General features: G+C 38.3%; 1 protein-coding gene across 9 annotated transcripts in view; it reads left to right on the top strand.

The window, feature by feature from the left end:
• The window catches only part of SORBS2 (sorbin and SH3 domain containing 2), a 436,274-nt gene that overhangs the window by 368,353 nt on the left and 53,316 nt on the right, over positions 1-14,605 (top strand). For 6 of the 9 annotated variants that reach the window (XM_075066420.1, XM_075066419.1, XM_075066418.1 and 3 more), the window contains 3 exons: positions 2,269-2,383; positions 12,003-12,086; positions 13,713-13,769. In XM_075066420.1, coding sequence (XP_074922521.1) covers positions 2,269-2,383; positions 12,003-12,086; positions 13,713-13,769 — 256 coding nt within the window. The remainder of the gene's footprint in view (positions 1-2,268; positions 2,384-12,002; positions 12,087-13,712; positions 13,770-14,605) is intronic. The other 3 variants (XM_075066421.1, XM_032800339.2, XM_032800341.2) reach the window with 1 other exon arrangement.

The raw sequence follows: 14,605 nt of genomic DNA, 5'->3' as shown, positions 1-14,605 counted from the left end.
TCTGGTTGGTCAGGGCAAGATAAGAACCTGTGCTAGTGATTACAGTGTAGGCTTTTGTTAGCATGCCATACAGAAATGTAGAACTGCTTACCTCTATCCAAATTCTGGAGTTGTGGTGATAGTCCTGCCATCTGGCCAGATAGAGTGAAGATCCTTTTAGGAGCCAGGAACCAAGGTCTCCTGCAATTCATTCTGCCTGGAGGAAACCATTCCAGCCATTTTATCTATTTTAATCTGCTGGATGACGAGATTGACAGAAGAAATCCAAGTTCTCTAGATTGGGGAATTCTGAAGTCTTTAGCTTTGTGTACTCATGACCGCTGTAATGCCCAGACAGCCATGGCACCAGCATTAAAAGAGTGAGTCTTTCTTGCGACTAGGATATTTTTAATTGTCTATGAAATGAAAGCATTTAAACCCTCCCCTAAGAAGGTTTAGGGTCCACATGCATCACATCTTTGGAACTGGAAGGCAAGATATGGTATGCTTCACATTATCAGTCAGACACAAGAAGTCACAGCACATAAGGGATTAAGGGCTAAACATTGTAAATTAAGTAAAATGAGTATGAATCTAAATTTTAATGACATCTTTTTGTCTTTAAAATTAAATTCTCTGAGTTATTTTGAATAAAATGCGGCCTGTACAAAACAGTTCCATATCCTCATTCATTCGTGGTAGGCATAATTTCAGTTTTCTGCTCTGAAACCATAATTTCTTCCCAGCTAAAATATAAAGTAAGTAAACAAAATGGTTTTACTTTGCTTAAAAAGTACAGCAATCTAACAGCAGAGATATCTGTATCCCAGCACTTGCTCCTACAAACATACCTGTGCTGTTCACTTTCAACAGAAAAGCTACTGTATAGATTTTTTTTTTAAGCACATGATAAAACATGACATGCTTTGCTTAATGTCAGGTCACTTCAAACTATGTCACATCATATGATGTAACATAGGCTGACGTAACTTACCAGGATTTGCTAGCTCTTACTGTGAACATACAGCAATTACCAGCGACTCTCCCCCATGAGTTACTGGTGGACCATTTGCCACATTTCTAATTAAAAAGACATGTAGGCTGCAGTCATCCTGAATACAATAAGGCTAGTGATGGCAAAAACTGCCCGGAAATGAAAGTTCCTGCCATTATAACAACTAGGTGACAACCACAAATGAAATGTAATCCAAATAAGTGTTATGATATTATGGTGAGAGATGCAATATAAGAAACTAATTAAAATAGAATACAAAGTGATTTTACTGGATAGCACCAACAAGCTGCTAGGCAATTTATAGTTATGAAGATAATGGATGAAATCTTGGTTCCATTGAAGTTAACTGCCATTGAATAAGTAGGACCAGAACTGCACTCAAGGTGCCTGACCTGAAGAACTTATAAAGATTAACTGAAATGATCGTTTATTTGATTAAGCAAACTTCTAGTTGAACATTGTATCTGGATACAAACAAGTGAGAAGAATACAGCTACAGATCAGCATACAGAGCATCCATTATACTATTTTCTTTAAATATTGTTCCTGAAGTTATCAAGCATGAAACATTTTGCTAACTATATAATTTAATCAGTATGTATTTATGAAAGCTTTGTCCAGTGACTAAAGCATTTAGCGTTACCTACACAATTAACGTTGCTTTAAGTTTTACTGGATTTGTATATGATCAAATAAATGCTTCTGATGGCCACCAGCATTTTAACCATGTGTCATCTCAACCTGCTCAGAGCTAGTATACCCAATACAGTGGTAAAAATACTGGCTGTATCCTGTCTACATTACTACTCCCACCATTGCTATGACATATGGAACAGCAGTGGTGGGAAATGTATATCAATAATTGAATCAATATCTATAATAATATTGTAAGGAGATTTAGTAATGTTTGCTGCTTTTAATGTACCCTTCAAATGCATAAAAACCTCTATATAAATTTCAGATTTACTGTGGAACAAACATTACACTAGCATCCCCACTATTGCTATCACTGGTAAAACTGCACCAGTGTTAGCAATAGTAGGAAAGAAAAAGGCTAGTGCAGACACAGGCATAGACACATGGAGTAAGTTAAAGGGGCTAAGCTTTGCCTAATTCATCAGTCCTTCCCTTGAGGGTTATGTCTCTGTCTTAATATTCTATTCATGAAAATTGTATGGTGCAGTGTAACTCCTGACATCTGTATATGCCTTTTACAGAGCTGCAGTGTTGATGGAAAAGACAATCCCACTCAACTGTTTATATTTCTTATTTAGAAATGACTGGGATCCTCCTGACAGAAAAGTAGATACCCGCAAATTCCGTTCTGAACCAAGAAGTATTTTTGAATACGAGCCGGGGAAATCATCAATTCTTGAACATGAAAGACCGGTAAGAGGTGTATTTGAAATGTTTTCCCACAACAAAAGGCTTAGTGAGGGTTAAATTTTTGCTGCTTATTTTAATTGCAAATTATAACTAGTTAGTCTTGAATATCCATTTTTGTATTTGGAGTTTGATCAGCTCACGTGGTAAATTCTGCCTTGATCCTCCTGGATGGTTGTGTAGATAATTTAGGATTGGTTTGATTTACTTGTTCAATTTAGCTTCTTTGGCATTAAAAAGAAGTCAATCACTGTGAGAAATTAAACTCCTTTTAGATTTCACGTTAGATGTAAAGTTCATGGAAGCTACTTGTTGCAATTTGAATGCATATCCAGCAGTCACTTTGTCACCTGTTTACAATAATTTTATCAACACATATGATTAACATAGGAGTTATGCACACCCCTGTGGTGGTATGTCACTAGATAGTCCAGAAAAAAAAAATCCTACAGTGTGTTTTCTGGATATGTGCCTAATGGTATCATCACAAGAACACTGGTTGCCTGCACACTAACCTGTGACTAAAAAAATTTTCTTGCTGTTTTCTGAGCCATGTGTCTGTAGTTGTGATATTCCTCATAAGCATGTCTAATAAGGCTGAAATCTAATGCTTGCAAAATGATCACTAACCTAAGTTTCCATTCACTGAAAAGGCATATGCAACCAGCTCTTCTGCTGTACCCTAGTTCCAATACCCCATCATTTATGGAGATTGATGCATATCACGTTATCTTTTTTCCACGAGATGGAATGGTTGATGGACTCATGTTTAAAGGGGGAGTTAATGTAATTATTATACATAGTATTGCAATATTATAATATCAGTATTATATTAGTATTTTTATACATAAATTCAGAGGGCTCATTTTATTAATCTAAAAATAAATAAATGTATTGCATGCATGGATTGTGGCATATATAGTATGTCAACAGTATGTTAAATAATTGCACTGATGGCTCTGTTTCATCATCTTTTTCTATGGTTTATGTAATAATGTGGGTCCGGTTAACTAGCTTCTATAGCAAGCTGTGTGATTCCATGAAATAGGGCTCTTACAGAACTGGGACTTGCTTTCAAAGGGAAATTTCACTTTTCAGCGCAGGTCATTTAAACTGACTGAACTAATTAATAGTTCTAATGATTTACCAGAATCTGTCTGACTTATGAGAATTGGTAGTTTATCCTCTAGCTGAATTTACAGACAGTTCTGTGAAAAAGTAATTCTGTTTTTGCTGAGTGGTTTTTCTATCACAGTGGCTGTGTTACAGATAGGGTCATTTACTAACCATTTCAATTACAAACAATCTTCAACAAGTGAGAGGTGGCAGGCTGAAAGTAAAAACTGGCTGTTTGAAAATTACAGAGCTATTTCATGTGAGGACACACATCTCTAATACATTTTGACTTTGTGATATGAAAAATAAACAACAAGAGTAATTTCATACTGACCTGCAATGCTGAGGAATGTGATAATATAATTTTTCAACTTTAATAAAGAGATACGATGAAATAAGTTGTGATTTTTTTTGGCTAAAAATATTTGACCATTGCTGGAAATTTCTTAAGCAAATAAAATAAGCTTTTCCAGTAGAAGAGCTTTCTTGTTTTCTGATTGGATGGGGAGGACTTGGGGCCTAATCCTGCAACCTTTTCTTCTGCAAGTAATACTTACTCACTGATACAGACTCTTTGCAGTCAGTGAACTACTCCAAAAGGTTGCAAGATCAGACATGGCTGATGTAGTTACAGACAATCATCTCTTTGCACAGCAAGTGTTCTCAAAGTGGGAAAGTGGAACTACAGTATTAATAAATTCAGGGGAGGGGAATGTTTCAATGCTATGTATTTCATTTTTCAAAATGGTAATGAGGAATTTATGCAAAATATAGTGCGCTGCCCCTAAGATGGCTTCCTTTTGAGCAGCTTCTAAATCCATTAACACAGTGCTAGGCTATCAGCACAACATCAGTTTAGAAATTTCCAGATAGTAACTGCTATTGATTATAAAAGTTAAGTTACATGAAGTAATATATTGCTTTTCTGGCAGAGTTACAATATTAATGGATGAAGGAAAGGCAGTATGCAATAATTAAATCTAAATATATTGTATAAAGCATTGCATACTGTATTCATTAAATCTTACATGGCAAATTCAACTGAAAACTGGCTAAAAGACTAGATGACGGAAGATGATACATGGCAGTGTATCAAGTTAAGAAAGAGTAGAACAGTCTGCTAAAATCTATGTTAGGGTCAGTATTATTCAACATCTTCCTCAGTGATCTAGAAGAGGAAGTGAACAGAATGCTAGTGAAATTCTGAGATGATACTAAATTGTGACCATTCCAAAGAGACCTAGAGAGATTAGAAATATCATAAGAAAATAAGAAAATGAGATTCATCTTGGAAAAATGCAAACTAATATGTCTGCAGATTAATAATTCAGAGGCCATGTACTGAATAATAGGGAGCAGCCTGGGAAACAGGAATGCTGAAAAAGATTTATGAGTGATAGATTGCAGAATCATGTCTGATTTGCTATGTGCTATAGATACAAAAAAGGCCAATGCAATTTAAGGTTGCAGCATCATATGTGCAGCAGCCTCACGTCACCAAAGAGGGAGGTAATAGGTTCGTTCTGTGTGACTCTAGTGTGACATACTTGACATGTTGCTTTCAATTCTAGGCACATAGAAGAAAGATATTGACAAAGCTGAGGGAGTCCAGAGAACAGCAACAAAAATGATCAGGGACTGGAGCGGATTGGCTTATGAGTAAAGATAAAATGACTGAATATGCATAGCTTGATAAGAGACTATTGAGGATGTCTACCAATATTGAAGAGTATAAACCAGGAGGAGGAAGAATTATTATTTAGGCTGCTGCTTTGGAGAGTATAACTAGGAACAATAGAATGAAATTAAGAAAAATAAAATTTAGACTGAATTTTAGGAAAAGCATCTTGCCAGTGAGATGTATTAGGCTGTGGAATAGTCTTCCAGCAGAGGCAGTGGGAGCTAAATATCAGGTAAGGTAGCATCTGATTCAGTAGCCTAATAAGTACGTAGAATTATCACTCATGAATTTAAAATAAGATAGTTAATTACTATTTAATACTTTGGATTTATTTTACTCCTATAAAATTAAAAATTTGTCCTCTACCAAATTTATCTTTTTGCATTTGGCAAATATATTTTCCCAGGTTTCTAATGGAACTAAAAGTGTTGTTCTTTGCTTATTTGTACACCAGCATCACTCATGTTATGCTAGTTCTAAGAAAATTGTATTAGTCTACATCTGCAATAAAGCCAACAAAGTAAGTTTTTGGTGGTCCTACAAAAAAGGTGCTTATAAAAAAATTTTATGTGACAAGTGGTAGATTTTTAGTAGGTATTTAATGCACATTGTAGAAGGGCAATCAACACCAAAGTTTGAGAATTTCATGTTATATCAATTTCAGGTCTGAACTTTTTTACACTGGCCCTGATCTTGCAGTTGTTTTAAATGCAAATTCACATTGACTTCATATGCAGAAGAACCAATTAATCTTAATAAGGGCAGAAATACAAAAGTATTACTATATGTCCTTTAGCAGTAATAGCAAGGAGTAGTCAACTTTTTTGTTCCTGTGCTGAGAAATTTGGGGCTGTTTTTTTTAACCTACAGCATGCAGATTTGTTTGGCTCTGACTTTACAAGCTTGTAATTGCAACACATAAAATCAGTGTTTGAACTGGAATGGCCCTTTGTGTCAGCCAGGAATGTTGTTTTAAATTCCTTTAAGCTGGAATTAGAAATTCAACTCTCTAGTACATTAAAGAGATGCTTTGTTGTCACAAAGACTGCAAGAACTAACCAACCTGTAATGGACCTGGAGCCAAAACAGCCATAAGAAAACAAGTAGAAAGAGAGATTCTTTTTAGGGACAAAGAATAGAAGGGGCAAATTAAGACGAAGTCATGATAAACACACTGGCCATATTTCCAAAGAGACCTTAACCTTGCCTCTGAATATCCATCCACAGAATGTGGTTCCATCCATCCAAGGAAATTGAGTCAGTAGCCATTTAACTACACACTTTTCACATATACATGTGGTTTGTGCCTGTAAATGCATGTTTATATAGATCAAAGTCACCCAGGCAAAATTCCAAGTGAAAATATAGAAGCCGCTTTTGAAAATGTAGTCCATGTTGTCCAGTAATTTTTCCTATGTTTTGAATACACTGACAGAATGTTTTGCTGAATACTCTTTATAAAGGACATAAGAATAAAGATTCTTCCTAAATCTTTATGCATTGTGGGAGAAATTCTCAACCTGCTATAAGTAATTAAAAATGTATTGAATGAGTAAGTTATAGTGTAAGGTACAGGAATGTTGTCTGTGTTAACTAGCATGTCATAAAGGGAATAGCACCCTTCTAGGATTTACATGCCCCTGGATCTATTCAAACCTAGGTTAGTAGATAAAGCCAACATTTATTTTCTTCTGTCAAAATAGATTTGCCTTTCTAAGAATCACAGTGAGAAGAACAAAGAAAAAAAAGTCTGTTCAGCAGAGGGAGTACTGACAGCCAGGTGAAAGCAATTGGCCTTATATGATTCTAACACATGAAATGCAGGATGTAGTTTAAGATGTACATTTTCAAAGCCCTGAACAGACTTTTCAGACAAATGATTCCCATTATAGTCAGTTGGAGTCGTGTGGCCAAAGCTCTGTTCAATATTTGAAAAGAGGCAGAGAACAGCATCCAGCAAACTCACTATGATAGCTACAAAAAACTTATAACCATGTTAGCTATAGTTGCACCACTTGCACCATGTCCTTTTGGTTAAATTTGCTGCCCTCTGCTGCTGAATATGTAAACGAAACAATGTGTCTTACCTCCATGGAGAAAGCCTCCTGTTATTCTAGTTCTTTGTGTACCCATGCTGTTCTTCACATGATATTATATAACGGTCCTGAACAATTCAAAGACTGTGAAACTCCAGACAAATCTGTCATTTCCAGCTTTCTCTGAACAAGCAGAAATACAGCTTTCTATTTGTTTCTAAATCAAAACATTTTAGGATGATGAGAAGGAACGGTAAGATTTTGGCTTCCACCTCAATCCCTACGGGCTGCTTTGGTGGGTCATAACAGTCTGGAAGCCAACCCTTGAAGCTGCTTTGGACTGGCATATGTGGCCCCACACTACCCTCTCTTGCTGCCCTGTTTCAGGAGATGCAGCATAGAACCCCAGTGTCTGATTGATTGATTTTCTATAAGGAACACCACCTACTTCTTTGCTGGTGTAGCCGGAAATGTTATCTGGGGCACACTGATTCACTGTAGGTTAGCTTTATGATTTCCTGAACCAACTATTAAGTTACTCCATATGTCAATGAGACTTTAAGGAAAATGCCCTCTTTGGTATGAAAATCTATATAAAGTGCTCTTCTGTCTTAAATATAGTGTAACCCAGGGCTTGTCTATGCCATGAGATAATGTACTTTACAGAAATGTGTTCTCTAAAATGCTCTAACGTTGTGCATTAATTGGTCCACGCAGACCCTCCTGTTGTACACTAAAGGTTCCCTAGTGCACTTTAACATAGTACTGTTTCAAACAGCACTGTGTTAGAGCACCAGCAGGATCTACATGGCCCAATTAATGCACAGTATGTTAGTGCACTTTAGCAACCATACTGCTATACAGCACATTACCCCACTGCGTAGACAAGCCCTACGTCTATGGGAATGAGGACAAACCAGTATTTTTTTTATCTTTTTCCCAGGTTATCGAGTTCAGAATCATGGTGTATTTCAAAAAGGTGTGCAAAAAATGGAATAGTCCAAATATTGTATTTTGAAGAGTAGGATGTACTACTGATTAGTTCTCTGCATTCATGATTTTTTCAGGCATTTTCCTTTGTACTGTCTGCATCATAGTTATCATATACTAGACTTCTGTAGTTTATGTGCTCTTCTAAAATAGACATATTTAATTCAAGACTAATAAAGTAGCAAATCAGGACTGGGCAATTTATGAAGCCAAATTCAATGCAAGTTTTCTGTTAAAGTCTTGGAAGGTATGTTGTATTGAATCGCAGCAGATTGCCAACAGTAATATTGAACTACAAATATTGTAGAGATGAAGGATGATCTTATGGTTGGAGTCTAAGAGTATGACTCAGGAGATCTGAAATCACTTCCTTCTCGGGTATGTGATATAGACAAGTAATTTATCTCTGGGCTTCAGTTCCCCATCTGTAAAACTGGAATAACATTTCCCCTACATCTGAGAAGTACTGTGAGGATAAATCTGTAGTGTTGGGTAGTGCTCAGGTGCTATAGTAATGTCTTACAAAAACCTAGATCAAGATAGGGCAGTAGTGCTGTTAATTGTTCAACAGATCAAGATTGGTGATTGTTGTGATTAAATCAAACCCTTTGAGTTTCTGCTAGAAAAATGCCATGGGATGTTTAATTACTGTAAATGGTCCAGACCACAGTGCTATTTTTAATGGAAAAAAATAGCGCTACGCCTAGGATGACCATATGTCCCATTTTAGCCAGGACATTCCTTTTTTTAAGCCCTGTCCTGACTTTTTTGACAGAAGTGGGCATTTGTCAAAAAAATGGGATGTGGAGGAACATGCTGGGGGAGGAGGGCACAAGCAATGCCAGCCCCATGCAGAGGGAGAGGCAGGGCTTGGGCGGAGGGTAGTCAGGGCTTGAGCTAGCAGCAATGCCAGCACCAGCCTTGTGCGATGCTAGCCCTGTGTGGGGCAGGGAGGCAAGGCTCTGGCAAGTGTATGGGCAGCTGTGCCTAGCCCCATCTGGTGTTCCATTCTCCCTTTGGGACATACGGTCACCCTAACTATGCCCCATAACATCATTGGACATTGGCTCCAACTTGACTCAGGGCAGTGTTGCCCACTGAATCACCAACATAATTCATCAGGCAGGCGTTGGCTTAGTTAGTTTATGAGATATGATAAACTGGCATACTATAGCTACACATTACTACATTTTAAATACAATCATATGAGTTTAAGAGTAAGGAGGTGAGGGGGCTGTATTTCAGAGACTTTAAACTAAGGGTATGCTGTACCTTTGGGCTAACTGACAGCTTACTTTAGGCTGCACAAAAGAATCCAATACCCTTTGGAAAGTATTTAAAAAAACAAAGTTTAAAATAAATTTAATATCCCACTGGAGCTGCTAGTATTTTGGACTGTTATTTTTTCACGCTGGATGGAAGAATTCTGTTGCTTATTTTTCTGCTCATTGGGCAGTTTCCTTTATGCCAGAGGTCAGCAACCTATGGCATGCGTGCCAAAGGTGGCACGCAAGCCGATTTTTTTTATGGCACGCCGAGGTCCCGGACGCTGGCCCCACTCAGCCTGGGTAAATAGAACCGCAGGCTGGCAGTGGGCTGAGCAGGCCGACGGCTGAGACCCCGGCTGGCAAGGGGCCAGCAACCGAACCCAGCCAGAGCCCAGAGCCGGACAATGCTGGGGTGCAGCGCATGGCGCACTCCCAGCTGGGGGGCTGCTGGAACTCTCCTGCAGGCTGGCGCTGGTGGCCGAACCAGCAGGCAGTCAGGCAAGTGAAAGGGGATGGCGGGAGATGCAGTGGAGGTGTCCATGTCCCAGCCTGTCCTGCTGCCCCTCTCTCTCCACTGTGGCTGGACACCAGGGCACTGCAGGCACGTGCTGTCCCTGCGGCCCCCTGGGGGAAGGGAGCGGCAGGCCAGAGGGTCTTTTGCAGGGCCGGCTCCAGCATTTTTGCCACCCAGAGCAGAAAAAAAAAAAAAAAAAAAGCTGCGATCGCTGTCTGCGGCAGCTCTGCCGCCGCCCTTCAGTCTTCAGCGGCTGGTCCTTCCCTCAGTGAGAGAGCCACTGCTGAAGAACTGGACGTGCCCCCCCCCCACCCCGTTGGCCGCCCCAAGCACTTGCTTGCTGGGCTGGTGCCTGGAGCCAGCCCTGGTCTTCTGCTGCCGCCCCCCATTTGCCTGCAGATACAGTGCCCCCACACAGCTGGCCTGCAGTTCCCTTGGCAGAAACAGGAACAGCGTGGGCAAGGACCCATCCACCATCCAGGTAACCCAGCCACAACCAGGACTGTCCCAGTAATATGACAGTACCTGTAAGAAATTTAAGTTACTTTTACCCCTGCCGGAACCCCAGACCAGCAGTGGACTGAGTAGGGCCAGTGGCAGGCTGAGAGGCTCAGCCCGCTGCCGGTCTGGGGTTCCGGCCGCCAGCCCCCCTGCCAGCCGGTGTCCAGACTTCCAGCCCCGCTCAGCCCACTGCTGGCCTGGGGTACCGGCAGCCAGCCCCGGACTCTGCTCCTGGCCTCAGCCACTCCCTGCTGTAGCCCACATTGGAAGACTCAGCAAGGAAAAGGATCACACTAAACTGATAAGATTGGCATTTTAATTTTATTTTAAATGAAGCTTCTTAAATATTTTAAAAAACTTATTTACTTTAAATACAACAATAGTTTATCTATATAACATAGACTTATAGAGAGAGACCTTCTAAAAACATTAAAATGTATTGCCAGCACGCGAACCTTAAATTAGAGTGAATAAATGAAGACTTGGCACACCACTTCTGAAAGGTTGCTGACCCCTGCTTTATGCTATTTTATACCACTGGTGTGCGTGGTATAGGGTCCCATTCGGTGCCAATCCACAGAAGACATGAGGTGATACAGCCCCGAGCTACAGAGCCATGATTCTTTAGCTCAAGCTGTAGCAGCTCATGTATTTAACTTTGGAGATCTGCAATTCAGTCCCCGATGTGTTGGCCAAGGTGGCAGCCCACTAGCTGTAATTCATACTTGTTCCCATTTTTTGCTGCAAAATGTGAAAATTTTCATATGAAAATTAATGCATCGACAATATAAAAATAATGAAATCAAAAGATTTAAAATAAAACCAAAAGCACTCAAATCCATAATTACTACTACTATAAATTTCAAACAAGATGATTTAAATAGATGGCAGTTTCATTACATAGGCTGAAATGGCTTTTTAACATAATCATGCCTGCATGATGGATATTGCTTATCTGGGCTGTGTGCTTAGCTTCAGGTTGAAAAGATACAGAATAATATGCCTTCTTTCATAAGAAGACCAAGAGTGGCTTAAAGCAACATGGCTAAAATCATGTGTGTCTATTTACCCCTTAGTCAGCTTGGGCACTTTTTTGTATACGCTAAAGAAGAAAACAGCCATTACATTTGTTCTATAATTATGCTCCTTTCTTTTACAGGACACATAATAGGTTTTAGATCCTAATTGTTCATGCTGCCAAACATAAAACTCAGCTTTTGAAAAATTATTTTTAAAGTGCTTGATATTTTCCATATTCTATGTAACATTATGCAACAACCACTGGAAGAGCAAGCTGAAAAAGGAGGCATTTTAAAACAGCTAGTCTGGGACTGCTCTTGAACAAAAACATGTCCCATAGGGAATCCCATCTTCATTCTTTGGTTTTATTTCATTCCCTTTCCCCCTATTATTTGTTTTGTGTGTGTGTGTGTGTTTGTGGTGTTAATGTGACATGACATTTCCAGCACTTTACTCAGTGTGTGCCTTTTCCTTCCCTTTTCCTTCACAACGGCTCCAGACTGATCACATAAACCCAGATGACATAGATTTAGAAAATGAACCCTGGTATAAATTCTTTTCAGAACTGGAGTTTGGATGTCCGGTAAGTGAGGACAGAATATTAATATTTAAACATTAGGATAATATATTGCTAAAATACAATTCACCAAATACCAAACAGATGTGCCTCTATCTTCCTTATTACATTAAACTCATCATCAGTATTACATCTTCATCAGTGTATGCTAACATGTTTCTATATAATATGGGCCCAATTTTTGATTCACAACTCAGGAAAATAGCCCACTGAAGTCCATAGGAGTTTTACCTGAAACTTGGGTCCAATGTATACATTCGGCCATTTTCTTTACTGAGTGCTTAATCTGCCAAAACATTGATTTTAATCACTAATTAAGGTGCATAGACTACATAGAATAAGTGGTATATACTCGTTGCTAAGTGTAATATCAGCTGTATATAAAACAGAATTGTTTTTGACTTTTATTAAATTTTTGCATTAGATTGATTAAATTATGAAGAGTAGAAGACATTTTTAAAAATTATAGATTCCAAAGCCAAAAGCACTCAGTTTTGTATGAAGGAATGTGTCTACTTTTAATACACATACACACCCACAGAAAATGGGCGCCGTTTAGAAACTCAACATTGGTATGTTTGTCACTATGGAATCTCTATCCTAACCATAGATACTAAAGTTAATGCAGGTGCCTATGGTAAAAAGTGTTGACTTTTGGAGGGTTGGGATTCAAAGGGGTGGAATTCAACATTTATTGACACAGGCATCAACAGTAACTGCAGTGTTACAGTGATAAATACACCAACGTTGCATTTTTAAATGATGCCTGTTTTATCTGTGTGTGCCTCTCTCTCGCCCACACACACATACATGCAGGATATATACTTTTATACCTAAATAGGTGGTGTTAGCTTTAATTTAAACTAGACATCTACTTGAAACTGCACACTCTTTGAGTCTGCTCCAGTGTTCACTAAGTCAATAACAAAACCCCCATTGACTTCAATGAAAGCAGAAGCAAGCCCTGTATATGCAACTGAAAAGGACTACAAACCCATATATATTAATACAAAACATTCAATAATTTAGATATGTAATCCTATTTTTAATTTTTCACTGAAACAATGCATTTGATATTTAAGTATTTTTTTAATTTGTAGTCCAACAGCCTGCAATACATCCTTATATTTTCATCAAACAGACTAACAATTTTATCTAGCTTTTAAAACTCTTTTTATCCTCATTCATCCATATGTAGGCAGGGAGTAGGCAGGCTAAAAAAATGTCTATCTAGAGACAAAAATATCACTAGTTGTCATTATTATCCTCTATAAGGTAAAGTCCATATAGAAATTTCGCCAGCAGGCCATAAATACTCAATCCTTTATTATACATTCTTCTGTCTCACCAGTTTTTAAACTGTTGGTATTAATTCAACTATTCACGTTTTAAGTTGGAAGTTTTACTTGCTAAAATTACTAACATTTTATTAAGATGCTTGATATTATTGCAAAATTATTGTACCACGCTCTTCCTTCCAGTGAACCCCCATTTTGCTCCATATGTGTCACTCTTGTATCTGATGCTGTCAACACTCAGTTTCTAACTATGTCACCTTCTCCACATGTTTCATTCCTTGCTGCCATTGATACTCCTCCATTTCATCTCTACACTTCTGCTTATATGGTGCAGCCTCCTAAAAAGCTTTTGGACTATGTTCAAGACAATTCTCCCGGTGTTTCCAATGAGGTAAATGACACATTCTTTCTTGTTCAGACAATTTGCTTGGGAAACAAGAGCATGACACTCACTAGTCATATCTGAGTTTGTTTATGTTTAGTAGTTTCCTACCAATAACTCCTGGGCCATTCATAATTTGGTATCATTTTATCTTTGTCTTTATGGCTTTCCAGATCACTAGTGCATATGGATGTTGTTCTTATTACATTAGAAAGTGAGTCCAGGTTCCAAAACCACCAAGAGTTGCATTCAAAATTACAAAATAAACCATACGTTTCTAAATCTTGATATATTCCCACTTCCTCAGTTATGCATTGATTTTAGTTACCAATTAACCCAGTCTACAAGAACAAGATTTGTGATTTATATATCTGGCAGCAAATTATAGCCTTCAAGTGAAAGTCATGTTGGATGAGCTTTTTTTGACTGAAATATTTATAATTAGGTTTCCTAGCCAGGAAAACTAGCAATGAATTGTGGTTGTAAATTAGTAACTGAAGAATAAATATTTGTCATGATTCTGATTAAATAACATCAGAATTAAGTACAGGACTGATTGCCATTGCCTTGCACTAAATGGGACAGATCCAGATTTTCATTTTTTTTGTCTCATGTCATGTTGTACTTGAGCACAAGACAATGTCCTGTCACAATGTGGTTTTAAGTCATTCATGATTCTTGATTAGCTTCCATTCCCCTATCCAAAATAATGTCTTCAAGGATTAAAAGAAAAACATGGCCCCTCATTGTACACCACACTGCAGACTATTCAAGTGTGCTTTTAGTCTCAGCAACCTGACAAAACCTGAACTCCTTGTCTTGAGGGCACTCAGTCGATAACAGAA

This window comes from Chelonoidis abingdonii, chromosome 5 (genome assembly GCF_003597395.2).
Source record: "Chelonoidis abingdonii isolate Lonesome George chromosome 5, CheloAbing_2.0, whole genome shotgun sequence".
NCBI classification, from domain to species: Eukaryota; Metazoa; Chordata; order Testudines; family Testudinidae; genus Chelonoidis; species Chelonoidis abingdonii.
Note: the sequence above shows the minus strand (reverse complement) of the source record. Positions and strands in the feature narration are given on the sequence as shown.